This window comes from Lissotriton vulgaris, chromosome 7, assembly GCF_964263255.1.
Source record: "Lissotriton vulgaris chromosome 7, aLisVul1.2, whole genome shotgun sequence".
NCBI lineage: Eukaryota > Metazoa > Chordata > Amphibia > Caudata > Salamandridae > Lissotriton > Lissotriton vulgaris.
The window spans coordinates 1,140,058,229-1,140,074,657 of record NC_141695.1 but is presented as its reverse complement, the minus strand read 5'-3'; the positions used below and the strand labels follow the sequence as shown (position 1 = coordinate 1,140,074,657).

The window sequence follows — 16,429 nt, the reverse complement described above, 5'->3', positions numbered from 1 at the left end:
GCCCAGAACATTCTCGAAGTGTATGGCAGTGGTAGCGGCACACCTAAGGAAGAACAAGGTGTTTGTCTACCCATACCTGGACGATTGGTTGATCAAGGCCTCCTCCTTCTCGGAAGCTCAAGCACACTTCCAGAAGACGTGCGTTCTCTTGAGCAAGCTGGGGTTGCACATCAACATGTCCAAGTCTGTCCCGACCCCGGTCCAGTGCATTGGGTACTTGGGAGCCACCATCAATACGCTGTCAGCAAGCGGGTCTCCTTTGGAGGAGCGACAGCTTTCTGTACGCTTTTCCACCCATTCCCCTGATTCCAGCGGTGCTCATCAGGCTGTCCCAGTCCAGGGCACAGATGATCCTGATTGCCCCGGAATGGCCCAGGCACTGGTGGTTCACAGACCTGCTTCACCGGTCTCTCCTTCCGCACATTCGGCTGCCGTGCAGGCCGGACCTTCTCACGAAGTTCGGGGGGCAGCTGTTGCACCCCAACCTCTCGTCTTTGAGTTTGGCGGCATGGCTCCTGAGTGCAATATGGCCATTTGAATCTGCCCGAAGATTGCATGGACATACTGAAGGAGTCTAAGCGACCTTCCACTCGGACGTCCTATGCTTAAAAGTGGAAGAGGTTTTGTATCTGGTGTGAGTCCAAGAACTATGACCCGACGACGTGCAAGGAAGACGTCATCCTTCCTTACCTTCTACATTTAGCACGGTCTGGCCTTAATGTTCATTCCGTTAAGGTTCATCTCGCTGCATTGACTGCCTACAGGAAATGCCCTTCACAGACTTCCTTTTTCCAGATCCCTGTGATCAAAGATTTCTTGGAAGGCTTGAAGAACGTATTCCCTCCTGTCCAGCTTCCTTCGCCTTCATGGGAATTGAATGTGGTGCTGTCCAGATTGATGAAGGAGCCTTTTGAACCTATTCATAAGGCTTCGTTGCAGCACCTGTCCTGGAAGGCGGTGTTCCTCGTGGCCATTACATCGGCCCGCAGGGTGAGTGAAATTCAGGTGTTGTGTTGCCAAGAACCTTATACTGTATTTCATGCTGCTAAGGTTGTTATGCGTACTCACCCTAAATTTCTTCCCAAGGTTATTTCTGATTTTCATGTCAATCAGACTATAACTTTGCCTACGTTTTTTCAGAATCCTTCATCTCCAGCGGAAAGGTTTTTACCTTCCCTGGATGTTAGGAGGGTTTTAAAATTTTATCTGGATAAGACTAAACATATTCGTAGGTCAGACCAATTGTTCATCAATTATGGATCTGTCAGGACGGGTCTTGCTACCTCTAAGCAGTCCATCTCTAGGTGGATTGTGTCCTGCATACAACTGTGTTACCAGAAAGCTAATAAGACCGTAGGGGGTAGACCTAAGGCTCATTCCACCAGGGGCAAGGCTGCCACGACGGCTTTGCTCCGTAATGTTCCAATTGCAGAAATCTGCAAGGCCGCCACTTGGAAGTCGGTCCATACCTTTGCTAAGCATTACTGTCTGGACACGGATGCCAGGGCAGACGCTCAGGTTGGGCAGGCTTCGCTGCGAAATCTGTTCGCACAATAGTGGTGTTATTTCTCGTTTCTCCACCGCCGCTTTGGTGTGGGGATGGGCTTGCCATTCTATTCACTAGATTATGACTATACACAGAGATCCCCTACTAAAGAAGGAGTAGTTTCTGTCCTGTAACTCCAGTTCTGTAGTAGGGGTATCTCTGTTATAGTCATAAGCGCCCGCCCTCCTCCCCGGTGGAGAGAGATATTCATGTAAGGAATGCTACAGGTCTGGCGTGTTACGCCTTCAAAAAGAACTGAAAGTAAAAGGGACGTGCAGTGCATTCTGAGATACTGTGAAGTTCTGGAAAGTTCTCTTAAAGGCATAGTATCCTGTTCTGAGCCACATAATGGCAGCCTATGGGACTTGTCTGTCCATGTCTTCCTCTCTATCATTTCAGAGGGTTTTTGCTTCTGAGGCAAGGGAAATCTGGACAGACTTTGCTGCTGTGGATTTTTGGTGGAATTTCTAGTTGAAGTACTGGACAGTGTAGCCTGGTTATAAGCTGCATTATCTGTCTTTCATTCTCTCTTAAGTGTCCGTGCATTTCTGCATTTTTTCGACACTTTAAGAGATTATTTTTGATTGCTCCGGGGTCCACGCACATGGGCGGTACTATTCACAAGATTATGACTATAACAGAGATACCCCTACTACAGAACTGGAGTTACAGGACAGAAACTACTCCTTCCAAGTCTTCTGAGAGGAGTTCTAAGTTCTCGATGACCAAGACGTCGACGGCAGAGGTTCCGTCGACGAAGAAATCTACATCGAAGTTGATATCGTCGACGGGAGTTTCGTCGACGAAGGTACCGTCGATGGCAGGTACATCAGCGTCGACGGAGGACGTGCCGACGACTAAGGCGCTGACGACTAAGACTGCGCCGACGACGCCGCCGCCGAGGGTGTCGACGACAAAGGCGTCGACGACGAAGGCTCCGAAACGAAGGTTACAGTGTCGCCGCCGACGATGGTGACGACGTCGACGGTGACGACGACTACGTCGACGACGACGGTTTTGTCGACGAAGGCATCGACGACGACGACGGCTGGTGTGTCCACAGTTTCCTCGTCGACGACCCCGATCTCGTCGATGCGTGTACAGCCGTCTACGATGGAACCGTCGACGATATTATCCTCTGAAAAAAGGATTACTATTTCTGTGACCAGAATCACGCCGGAGATGACTTCTCCGAGGAGTGTGTCCCCCCTACTGCCAACCATGCTTTTTCAAGAAGGGGAGTCAGAGGAGGAGGACTAGGATGCTTACAGCTATGCCAATAATCCCTCCCAACTTCTAGTCAAGTGCCAGGAGACGGACTCTGAGGGTGAATACGACCACGAGGAGATTGGTCATCATCAAACTGCCCAGTCACAACATCATTCTGGGCAGGATATGGTGACGGTGCCATCTTCTTTTGTCCAAGATCTGCATAACATGCTGCAGGACTACAAATCTAGGCTGAATAGGCCAGTTCAGGTCTCGACAGCACCTGCTGCGCCTACAGTGATTTGCTGGATGTGCAACGGTGCTTGAAATTCTATTTGGAACGTACTAAAGGTTTTCGAAAATCCTCAGCTATTTGTTGCCTTCGGAGGTCCAAGAAAGGGCCTTCCGCTATCCAAACAGGGTGTTTCAAGATGGATCACGAGTGCCATTCTGCATTGTCACAAGGCTGCAGGAAAACCTCTAACTGGAAAGATCCGAGCACATTCCACAAGATCTGTGGCTTCTTCAGCAGTCCTCTTCACAGGGGTACAGATTAAGGACATTTGCAGAGCTTCTACCTTGAGCAGCGTTCACACCTTTACCAAGCATTACTGCTTAGAATCCTTGCAACAAGATGATGCGGCAGTTGGACAGGCTGTCCTGAGGAACCTCTTCCAATGATGAGCTTTCCTTTCTATCCCACCTTCCGTATTACACATTTTGTATCTTATGTCATGTTGCCTATTGCTATAATTTTATGATGCAAAATGTGATTTTCTTGCTAATTGCTTGCTACTTTGATACAAAGCATGGGAATCTTGAAAGTTCCAATACTGGGGTAAGAAAACAAGTTACTTACCTGTAACTTTCATAGATTCCCATGCGCCCACCCACCTCCCCGAGGAAAGCTCAGCCTACAACAGATATGGTGTCTTATTACACAATGGCTACGAAAATCTGAGGCTCTGAGGTTCCTTCAGGAAGGTTCTAAGGGGTGAGGCACTTCTGATTGGCTGATGCTTAAGTTTGGTCTCTTTTACACAAAGAGGGTGATATGCTACAAAAGGGAATGAAGTGGGTGATATGCTACAAAAGGGAATGAGTCATAGGCCTTTTTCCTTTTGTCTTTTGTACCAACAGCTATGGTATTTTTGTTACCGAGACTCCCATTCCGACGACGGGGAATGATACAAAGCATGGGAATCTATGAAAGTTACCAATACTGGGGAACTAAAGTTACAGGTAAATAACTTGTTTTCTTCGTAGGCAGCATCCTACTCCTAAGAGTTTTGTGGCCCATAATGCGACCAGCAAGGTGAATCCTGATTCATTCCCCACAGCAGGGAGTCGAAAAGGATTAATGTGTTTGGGAAATGTATGTTCTCTTGTGTCAGCCTAGCCTTGAGGTCAGTCAAACCAAGTTGCCCACTAGACCATTATATGCACAATCTCTGTGACATGGACAGCAAGCTCTTGCTGGTGGTTCCGGAAGATTTTAACACCTCCTTGGCTCAAACCACTCGATATGGACCGGATGGGTCAGAATGCAGCCAGAAAAGTATTGTTCTGGCCTGTATTCTAAGTATTGCTTGGGGAGCATGGTTAGCACTAGTGTGATCCTCCATTGCCTCACGCGGATGCTATCCACAGATTTTTCTGAGTGTTATACAGGCATCCCTTATGAATATGCCTTTTGTTGCATCGAACCTAATTAGCGAAAAAGCTGACTCTGCGTTAGAACTCTCTAATGATAGTATAGCCACAGCCTGTTTTTATGGCCTGTCTTGACCCCCTGCCATGCAGTTCCCCCTTCAGTTTCGGCCTCTCTAAGGCTGCGTCAAAAGGTTTGCTTTATAGGCAGCTTCAGGGCCCCTCTGCCCTTACTGCAGTCATCCCCGTCCCTTTGTGGACGGGAATGGGGATCAAGCAGGCAAATTTACAGGTCACCAGGGACACTGAGCTTCCCAGTACCCGCTGCATCCACATCCAGACTGCTTTAGTTGACTCTTATCAACTGACAGCCACCTTGTAGGAGCCAGGATCAAACTTTTTCTCCCAGGGTGTCAATCCATCATATCCAACAGATGGGTCTTTCAGATAGTCAAGTGGGGCTGCTTCCTTCCGTTTCTTTCTGGCCTTCTGCGGCTTCCACATCACAGCAGCTTTCAGAGGAGCACTTATCCATCTTGCTGCAAGATGTGGGACCTGTAGTATTCAAAGGGGACACTGGGAGGGTTCCAGACTTGGAAATAGGGTTGGTTTGTTTCTTCTACAATTTGTATGTACCATAGAAAGATGGAGGCCTCCATCTTGTTTTAGATGTTCACTCTCTGAATGCCTTCCTGCGTGGGAACAAATTGAAATTGCTCACACTGGCCCAGGATCAGTCTGCTCTGGTTCCAGGCGACTGGTTTGTATCCTTGTACTTGCAGGTTATGTGCTTTCCTGTTCTCTTTCGGAAGTCCTACAGACGCTGCCTGCTATTCAAGGTTGGCCAAGAGTATTTTCAGTTTGCTGAGCTCACTTTTGGCCTTACCAGCTCCCCTTGGACATTTTCAAAAGTGATTGTGTGGCCGCAGCCCATGTTCGTGGTTGGGATTCCAGTTTTCCCCTACCTTGATGACTGGCCGTTGAAGGTGGACTTTTCATATTAAGTCATAGACCACCTCCAAACGACTGTGAACCTTTTCACGTCGTTGAGGTTCTCGATCAACGAGCTGAAGGCACACTTTTTTAAAAATAAATCTTTTTTTTAACAGAGATTTCGTTTTATAGGAACTGTTTTTGGTACAGTGATGTTCAGGGCCTCTTCTCTGTTACAATGAGTCCAGTACATTCAGGCTATGATCCCGATGTTTCAGCCTCAGTCCTGACTCTCGGTGAGTGCAGCTCTTAGACTTCTTGGCCTTATGCATCGTTCTGGTCTATTTTGCCAGGTGGTTCAATTTCATTGATTTCGGAGTAGACTGCACAAGATCTGTAATGGGTTGCTGCTTGACTGGCAGCAGACCCCTTTTCTTGCCCCACCCAGAGTGGATTGTGAGGGCTGATGGATCATTTCTGGGTTTAGGAGATCATGTGGAAGAGTTGGAGATCCAAGGACTCTGGTCGAAACCCAGCTTCACATCAATCCGTTGGAGTTGTGGGACATATGCCTGGTGTTGAGGGCCTTCCTACTGTCCATTAAGGGGTTGTTAACACAGGTTCTCACAGACAGCACCATTACCATGTGGTGCTGCAACAAGCAGTGCGTAGTACAAAACATGGTTGATGCGTCAAGAGGCTCTACGGCTTTGGAAATGATTGGAACATTGTGGCATCTCCCTGATTGTGAACCACCTGGCAGGCTTGTTGCACCGCTGGAATCAGCCAATGGTACCTGGTGTAGTAGGATTGGCGGCTTCACCCGTAGGTGGTAGAAGGTGTCTTTCTTCAATGGGGATAACCCTGGCTAGTGATTTTGTTTGCCACCGTCAAACTTGTGGTTTCCAAACGTTTGCGCGTTGGAGTTTCAGAAAAGGCTCTCTCTAGGAGATGAGTTTCAACTTGGATGGGACATGGGACTCCTATATTCCTTTCCGCTTCTGCTTCTCCTTCCCAGAGTTTTGAAGAAGATCATAAAGGCAAGGGGCAAGTCCTCCTAGTGGCCCCTGATTGGGCTAAGAGAGGGGTGGCCATAAATTGCATTTGATTTGATAACCATTGTGGATGTCATCCAGGCTGCTAGGTCCATTCACAAAGTCTATTTTCACCGGGTGGTAGAAAACATTTGCGTCCTGGTTTATAGTCTACAGGACGACAGACCATTTGCAAGCCAAGCTGTCAGATATTTGTATAGTCTTTGGCCCAGTAAGTCCTTGGTTTCTTATATGCACTTTCGGCCTTTCTGTCTTTACCAGACTAACCATTCTTGTTTAAATACCATGGTGTGATGTGGCTTCTTAAAGATTTACCACACAGGTTCACTCCCAAACCATTTGTGACGCCACATTGGGACCTGAATTTGGCCTAACATTTCTTATGTGTACTCGCTTTTAGCCGAAGCACAGCTGCGCACTGCGTCTGACACTGAAGACTGTCTTCCTTGCCATTATCACCTCAGCTCTTCACACAAGTAATCTCCACTCTCCAAGTGCAACCGCCTTACCCAACTTTTTCTGCGAACAAACTGGGCTATGTACCAGGGTAGCATTTTGGCTGAAAATCATAACTCCTTTTCACGTTGGGCAACCCATTACCCTTACAACATTCCTTTCTCCAACACCCCTCACGCATAGCTCGCAGTGCTTCTGCTTTTACTTGTGCCTGATTGCTGATTAAATTTATCATAGCGCTATATTGCTGATTAAATTTATCGTAGCGCTATACTGCCAAAGTGCGCATTAATTAATAATCAATTGTGCTTTGCTGCCTTTGCCTGCTTAATCGATTTGTGCCGGTGCCATTGCCCATTTCCTAGCCATTATTCAGGTTGTGCCCCAATCTCGTCGTGTTAGGCTTTTGGCTCGCTGCCATTTTGTTGTTGGTTATTGTGCCTCCCAGCCCAGCTCTCCACTCCGCTCCCGCCTCCCAGCTGCTCCTCCCTCGCCCCCTCCACTAGCCACATATGACAGATGCTTTTGCGCGCAGCGGTCGCGCCCTATGCGCGCCAAAGGTGCGCCAAAGGTAAGCCCGTCTACGCCCGTCCGCGCCTGGACCCCGACCAGCGCCAGACCCCCTGGCCCCGCAAAATCCACTCCACCCGCATAACGTACGACGCCACAACCCTCTCAGCCCTTAACCCCGGCCAACTACCAAACTGTCACCAAGCTGCCCCGGGCCACACCCATGGACCCTTCACCTGCCACTCCTGCAAATTCGACTGCATCAGGACCCACACCAAATCCACAAACTCCAAACAGAGCTCCGACTCTAACCACCTAAAGTGCATCCTGCTTAACACCCGCTCGGTCTACAGACACGCCATTTAACTTTGGAACCTACTCGACACCACATCTCCGGACGTCACCTTTCTAACAGAAACCTGGATGAACGCCTCATCAGCGCCCGACATCGCCATAGCCATCCCGGACGGCTACAAAATCATACGAAAGGACCGCATCAAACAAACAGGAGGAGGAATCGCCATCGTTCATAAGCACACCATCCGCATCACGACCAGCTCCGATGACAACCTCACAACCGCGGAACACCTCCACTTCCAAATTCACACCGACCCTAAGACCACACTCAGAGGCACCCTCATCTATAGACCACCCGGACCCCGCACACAATTCAGCGAAGACATCACAGCCTTCATCAGCCCTCACGCCCTCCCCTCCGAGAACTACATTCTACTGGGAGACCTCAACTTCCACCTGGAAAAGAACAACGACAACAACACCACCACCCTTTTGGACAACCTCGCCAATCTCTGGCTCAAACAACTTGTTGATACCCCCACCCACTGTGCCGGACACACGCTCGACCCAATCTTCACCTCCAGCAAGCACATCTCCTTTAATCACACCACAGCTCTCCATTGGACGGACCACAGCTGCGTACACTTCAACTACCAAAAGACCACGACCCACAACCAATTCCCCGAATAAACTGGAATAAAATTACCACCGACCAGCTCATCACATCGCTTCACCAAAACCCTCCTGCAAAATCATCGGACCCAAACCAAGCAGCCACCAACCTCACACAATGGATCACCCACAGCGCTGACGAATTAGCACCCCTGAAAAAACATCTAATCAAGCAAGGCCGCAAAAAAGTCCCCTGGTTCAATGATGACCTTAAGAAATCCAAGAAGATCTGTCGCAGCCTCGAGAAAGCCTGGCGAAAAGAACCAACCACCGACAACCTGGCCACCTTCAAGAACGCCACCCGCAAACACCACCAACTGATCCGATCCACCAAGAAATCAGCATTCAAGGAACGACTCGACAACAACGCCCACAACAGCAAAGAACTATTCAACATAGTCAAAGAGTTTACAAACCCCACCGCCGGCACCAACGACATCACTCCCTCCCAAGGACTCTGCGACTCTCTAGCCTCGTTCTTCCATAACAAAATCGCTGACATTCATAACCGCTTTGGAGACCAGCCCACCCCATCTACCTCCAAACTAAAACCTCCCAACAACCTTTGCGCCTGGAACCCAATCACCACTGAAGACACCATCCGCCTAATGAACACCATCCACTCAGGATCACCAACCGACCCTTGTCCCCACCACATTTTCAACAAAGCAGACTCCATTATCGCACCCCATCTCCGAGACGTCATCAACTGCTCCCTCAACTCCGCCACCTTCCCGGAAAGCTGGAAAAACGCCGAACTCGGCGCCCTCCTGAAGAAACCTACAGCAGATCCTACTGAACTCAAGAACTACCGCCCCATCTCGCTCCTCCCATTCCCTGCCAAAGTCATTGAGAAAGCCGTCAACAGTCAACTCGCCGCCTTCCTCGAATCCAACAAATCCCTCTACCCTTCACAGTCTGGCTTCCGAGCCAAACACAGCACCGAGACCGCCCTCACCGCAGCAACAGACGACATTCGAACTCTACTAGACAACGGAGAAACTGCTGCCCTCATCCTACTTGACCTCTCCGCTGCCTTCGGCACAGTCTGTCATAACACCCTCATACAACGCCTCAGCAACATCGGAATACAAGGAAAAGCCTTGGACTGGATAATTTCGTTCCTCGCCGGAAGAACCCAGAGAGTCTGCCTCCCCCCTTTCAGATCAGGAGCCACCGAGGTCATCTGCGGCGTGCCCCAGGGATCTTCACTCAGTCCCACCCTATTCAACTTTTACATGAGTCCCCTCTCATCCATTGCGCGCCAACACAACCTCAACATTATCTCCTACGCAGACGACACTCAGCTGATCCTATCCCTCACCAAAGACCCAAACACCGCCAAAACCAACCTACACGAAGGAATGAAAGAAGTAGCCGAATGGATGAAGAACAGCCGTTTAAAACTAAACTCTGACAAAACGGAAGTCCTCATCTTAGGTTCATCCCCCTCCGCCTGGGACGACTCATGGTGGACACCGGCCCTGGGGACCGCACCCATACCAACGAACCACGCACGTAACTTGGGCTTCATCCTGGACTCCTCCCTATCAATGACCAGACAAGTCAACGCCGTCTCATCTTCATGCTTCAACATCCTACGTATGCTCAAAAAAATCTTCCGCTGGATCCCCACCGAAACAAGAAAGACGGTCACCCATGCACTGGTCACAAGCCGACTGGACTACGGAAACACCCTTTACGCCGGCACCACAGCCAAACTACAGAAAAAACTCCAACGCATCCAAAACGCCTAAAGCCAGACTCATCCTAGACATCCCCCGTCACGCTCACATTTCCGGTCACCTGAAAGACCTCCACTGGCTCCCAGTCAACAAGAGAATAACATTCCGCCTCCTCACCCACGCACACAAAGGCCTCTACGACCTAGGACCCGAATTCCTCAACTCGCGCCTATCCTTCTACACCCTCACCCGCCAACTTCGATCGTCCAATCAAGCCCTCGCCGCAATTCCACACATCCAAAGATCCACCATGGGAGGAAGATCCTTCTCCTACTTAGCGGCCACGACCTGGAATTCCCTCCCCACCCACCTCCGCCTCACACAGAATCACCTCTCCTTCAGGAAACAACTAAAAACTTGGATATTTGATAAGTAAAGCTCCCCCCCCATCCCTCAAGCGCCTTGAGACCCTCTGGGTGAGTAGTGCACTATACAAATTTTAACTTGACTTGACTTTTACATTGATTGTACAAGGAACTGTTGAGTGGATGGTCTGCTTTTTGTGGGCAAAGAAAGGAAAGATGGTTTAGAATCTGTCGCAGTGAATTGTCCTTTGCATTAACCCCTTTGCTACAGGGGTTAATCCCCAGCTGTGCTGGGGGGGAGGGGGGCGCGCACAGCGCCCGCATGCTCATGACTAGCTGAGCTCGTCATGAGCTACAGTGCTCCTGTGCTCATGACTAGCTGAGCTCGTCACAGGAGCATTGGCTCCATGGAACGTTCAGCACAGCGGGGGAATTATCCCCGCCTGTGAGCGTTCTACGGGCCATGACGAGCTGAGCTCGTCATGAACACCGGAGCGTCGTTGCTCATACGAGCTCAGCTCGTCATGAGCATTGAAGAGGTTAGCGGGGTGCCTCCCCTGACATCTGCAATGCTGAGACTGGGCATAGGCGCACATGTTCATGAAGCACTACTGCTTTGACAAACTGGTCTTTTGGATCATATATTTCGCCAGTTCATTCCTGCCGGACTTTATGGTCGGAGTTTACTCCACAGACCTCCACATTCAGGAAGTACTCTTTGGTATTTATTCTAAAGGTGAGGAATCTGTGATGAAAAGTATCCATTCTGAGAACAAGTTACTTATCTTCTGTAACAGTCTTTCTGGAAGATACTCTGTCTAACCACAGATTCCTCACTATCCTGCCATCTCCCTATTCATTAGAGAGGTCTCATTTTACCCTTTAAAAAAATTTCAAATTACAAATCTGCATACTGATACCTCCATTTGTTTTGTTCTCCTGGTCTGTGGATGTGGAAAGAGTCAAGCTAGAAACTGGTGTGTACGTACAGGGGTGGCTTTTGTATGGGACTTTGTTTCAGTACTCCTGGGGCAGAGCAAAGCCAACATTGAGCTGCACTTAGCATTAGTATGAAATCTTTCAGACCAGTCTGGTTCTTCAGTCTGGCACTTGGAGAATATTCTAAAGGTGAGACATCTGATGTAGATAAGAGTATCTGCAGGAAAGAGCAGTAACAACAGTAAGTAAATTGTTCTTTTAGTAGTATCCTGTTAGTGAACCAGATAGCATTTTGTATCTTTTTATATGTTTTTAATGACCTCCTTTCCTTCTAGCCCTGTGTAAGCGGAATGGATCCTCCTTTTGGAGATGTTTTTCGGAGCCCCACATTTTCTGAGCAGACACTTATGAGCACAGACCTCTTGGTGAGCAGCTCAGACTCGGACTTCATTTATGAGCTGGTGAGTTAGTGAACTCTTCATTAGTTCTGTTTGTATGTGTGTGTTTTTGGTGAATGTTGCTGCACCTTATGCAAACAGAGGAGTTCAGATACTAATTCAATGTTCTAGGCCCTTTTGTTCCTTGACTGAGCTGTGTATGAGTGGATCACACATTTTGAAGTTTAAGCATATAGGGAAGTATAAGCATATAGGGAAGTGTAGTGAAGGAAGGCAGCAGCATTGTTTTTATACAAAGATTTACATGTTTGTATTTTCATTACTTGACAGTGTATCCAAATATGGATTGGTTAACAAAAAAACTCCATGTTAATTTGGATTATGTATGTGAATGACTGCTGGAGTTTTGGAGTCGCAAGAATACAAAAAATGAGTAGGAAGGTATGGAGATGTAGGGACATTTTTTCAAGTGTTTGTTTGAACATTCAGCTTTGTGAAAGAGAGACTTACATGGATCTGAGGCTTGTGAGTGTGTACATTGAGGAGGTATACGCTTCTTGTGTGTTTTTAACAATATTTTAGCTGTCTCTTTAATGAACCTAATACATAATCGATCCAGCACATTACACTCACTCAATTGATAATAAAACAACCTTATTTATAGCACAGTAGCCTCTCACATTTCCCCGCATCTGACCGGACTGTAGCCCCCCTCCCCCCCACTCTCTTTCCCACTGCTTACTCCAGATGCTGTCACACATCTACTCTACCTACAGTCTTGAAATGCTGTAATATTTCAGGTAATGACTCAAAAGGCTGAAGTGAATCCACCATGCTCGCCAGATTGTCTGATGTTTTGAGAACACTCCCGTCATTTATTGACTGGCTACTCAGTTATTGCACAGTCATCCGTTCCTCTTAACCAGTGGTATGTTAACCTGTGGTTTGTGTACCCCCAAGGGTTCGCAACGCCTACTCAAGGTGCCCGTGACTGTTTGCAAAAATTGAACAGTGTTAATAAATAAATTACGTAAACGTAAAAATTGGAAGATAACAATTTAGTTGGTAACCTTATCTTTATTTGTGGGAGTAGCAGAAGTATACTTGAAAGGATTCTATTATGGACGCGTGGCAGTCTCAATGGAGCCAGTCATATGCAAAGTAAAAAGATTACATGCATTGGGAGCAAAAAATGACAAGGTGATTTTATAACCCAGAATACCACTTCATCTTTTTGAATGTTCCCATTAAGATTAATATTTTTATTTTTACCTATTTGTGAAATAAATGCAATATTTCATATTTTGTATATTTGTTTGATGTATTCTTATTTTTGTGTATTGGTTTGAGGTTCAAATCATAGAAATAGCTTAGTCGGGGTCCTTGGCTTTCAGCAGTAACTCAGTGGGGGTCCACAGACGTCAAAAGGTAAAGAAATCGGTGGTGCTGCGTGACCACCAGTATCGGCTTTGCTGCAATCGATCCAATTGCAATCAACATATTTTTAGAATAAGCTTTTGGAGATTTCTCAATGGGGAAGACCAGTATCTTATCAAGGGTCGAGACAATTCCTGACCAGTATACTTGCATAACTGGACCGTCCCTTACAGTTGGTCTAAATGTACTTATATTCAGAACACATCTCAGACACTAACAGTTTGATCCCTTACTCATTTTCACAGCTTCTCTGTTGAATAATATATTCTGTGAAAGTAATTAAATAGTATGAGGCGTAATCGTGCGGATGTGGCTAACTGCTTTGCTGCATTTTTGCATCCATCTATGCTTCCTTCTCCATTTCGTGTCCTGTTCACATTGTTTTCTAAGTGTCAGGAGAGGGTCTGTGGAGTTGTTCATAAGTGTTATATATAGCCTTGATATGCCCTTTGTCTCTATACTTTAAATTGCAAGTTTAGATTTCAGGGGATTACATTCTGGTACAGGATTCAATTAATCTCTGTGTCCCTCCATTTCATGTCTCAATTTAGGTAACCGAAAAATTGTGACGTTTGTAATTCAGAACTCCATCAATTGCTCAACGAACCTCATGTGGCCTGCCACCCACAAGTCCCCAATCTTTGATATACTGATAGTGTCCCACATCCAGAAGCCCTCAAGTCATTTTAGCCAAGGTTCACAGGCAGAGCCGGGTCGCCCACATCAGGTTTCTATTCCAGCTCAACCATTTTAGTTCCTCACACCAATACTCCAGGGGAATAGCAGTAATTGGTGGCGTCCCCGCCTGGACCTTTCTCCATAAAGCATCAGTATTCGACCCTGTACTTCCGTAGTTACCACCGCCAGGTTGTCTCTTTGGAGATAGGAGTGATCCGGCAATCAGTCATTGATCAGGAAAAACTGTGCGTCCCAGTAGTAGAATCTCATGTCACCCGTCCATTGTATGAGCATGCATTTCCTAAAAGCAACACTTGGAGCTCCTCCATCCCACAGATAGCTTGTCAGCGAGGACAAGTGTAGATATTATTTGTGGAAGTAGCTATGGATAAATCACCAACTCATACAATAGTTGCAGAAGAGCCACTATTTTATATAATGCTCCCCTACTCATAATATTATGGGGTAGTTTTCTCCATATGTGGCCATGTGTGTTTAACTTTCTGAATCAATGGAGCCATTTTGAGAGACTAGCACATAAGTTGACCTCAGTGCTTCTTCTCTATTAATTAACCATAGATTGGTGCATTATTAGGCTGAGGAAGGACCATGGGATGGACCTCCAGGTCAGTGGTTTGTGGGCAGTGTGATTCATTGAGCTAAAGCCTCTGAAAGGGTGTATCAAAACAATATTTTGTGGATATAGGATGTGGAGGATTGGTCATGTCTGATTTGCTCTGTGTTGCATAGAGTCTGGTAGAGGGAGATTTGTTAGTGTTTTTTGGATGGTTTTAACTGTTTAAGTGAAACTAGGGGAAAATTGCTTGTAGTATTTAATTTGTCCTTCTCTTACTCTGTACAGGACCGAGAAATGACCTGCCAGCGGTGCCCAGCTGATGACTTCCTGTCCCTGGATGACTGCAAAGACATTGAAAGTCTAGATACTTTTAATGATGCCCTAACAACTGATACCACGCTCAACAGCAACTGGGAGCAGTGGGACACGTACTATGAAGATCTGACCAAGTACACTAAGCTGGCCAGCTGTGACATCTGGGGAACAAAGGAAGTAGACTATTTGGGCCTAGATGACTTTTCAAGTCCTTACCAGGACGCAGAGGTAATCAGCAAAACACCAACATTGGCTCAGTTGAACAGTGAGGACTCTCAGTCAGTGACAGATTCTTTCTGCTACCCTGACCCTTTCTTCAATGCTAAGCAAAACTCTTGGGCTGCATTCTTACCTGGGAAGCTGATTGCATCAGGCCGAGCCTCTGCTCCTGATTGCTCTTCAAACAATGGCCCTGCAGAGGGAGCAGTATCTGACTGTGTTGAGAGAGCCAGCAAACCAGCTAGTTCTCAGATCACAGTCAAGACCAACGTATGCACTAGTGAGAAAGTGAACATTCACGTAGAGTGCAAAGATTACGTAAAGAAAGCTAAAGTACGGGTTAATCCCAGTCCACAGCTTCGGCCTGGGATGATCCTGGCACAGTCTGAGTCAGCAAAGGAAAACACCTGCTTCTGTGGAGCAGTTGCAAAGAAACCAGAGAAAAAAGTTGGCGATGCCACAAAGAGTCTAGATCTTCCTACCTTGCCTGTCAAGGGGGAGCAGGAATTCTTTAGCCCTCCGGCAGTAACTCCAGAACTCAGTGCTGGTGAGAGCACGCTGACTGTCGGTCCCTCTGTTTCTGACCCCTTGCAGAAAAAGGAGGAGCACAACTACTCTCTCTTTGTTTCAGACAACTTGGCAGAGGTCACTGTCAAAATTGAGGAGCCAGTAGATGAAGAGGATGCTGATGATGAAGATCATGATGAGGGTTTTGGTAGTGAGCGTGAGTTGTCTGAAAATGAGGAGGAAGAAGAAGAGGAGGAGGAGGAGGAAGAAGAAGAAGAAGAGGAGGAGGAGGAGGAGGAGGAGGAAGAGGAAGAAGACTTTGAGGATGATAAAGATGATGATATCAGCGACACTTTCTCCGAACCAGGTAATGCAGTGATTTATTCCGTTCCACCTCTTCTTTCTATCTAGCACCAAGGTGCCTCAAGGGGTTCATGTGCATTTTCACAACTACATTTGTAGTGTTATGGTACTATCTAAACTTGAACATATTTTCCTTAAAGCATAATATACTGACTGACACATTTCTACTTAAATAATTCCAGAGACAGTATTTAGACAGTGGCTTGTCATTTGAAGTTTTTGTCGAGGTGGACGCTGTGTAAAGTAAAAAAGATAATAAAAGGTTTCTAACTGTCATTGAAAAACTTTTTAAAGCCTGAGAAACATCCCTCATTTAATAAGCTGGCTTTAATCGGTTGCTGTGAAAAATGTTTTCATTTGGGTGAGAGGATGTCACTGGTGGTATTGTGTTTTTGGTAAGACATATTGTGAAGGACTAGTGAGGATGATATTTAAAGAAATTAAACAATTTGTTTTGCCGGGAAAAAAAAAAAAATATATATATATATATATATATATATATATATATATATATATATGTGTATATATATATAAATCCAGACCGCTTCTCGCCGCGGTCTTAACGGGCGTAGACCTCCTCTCCACAGTCAGATCAGATGGATGTTAGATCATTAACTC

At 46.8% G+C, this 16,429-nt stretch overlaps 1 protein-coding gene across 1 annotated transcript in view; it reads left to right on the top strand.

The window, feature by feature from the left end:
• Positions 1-16,429, top strand: part of CREBRF (CREB3 regulatory factor) — a 422,767-nt gene that overhangs the window by 142,103 nt on the left and 264,235 nt on the right. Inside the window, exons 3-4 of the mRNA XM_086931577.1 lie at positions 11,653-11,778; positions 14,693-15,815. Coding sequence (XP_086787703.1) covers positions 11,653-11,778; positions 14,693-15,815 — 1,249 coding nt within the window. The remainder of the gene's footprint in view (positions 1-11,652; positions 11,779-14,692; positions 15,816-16,429) is intronic.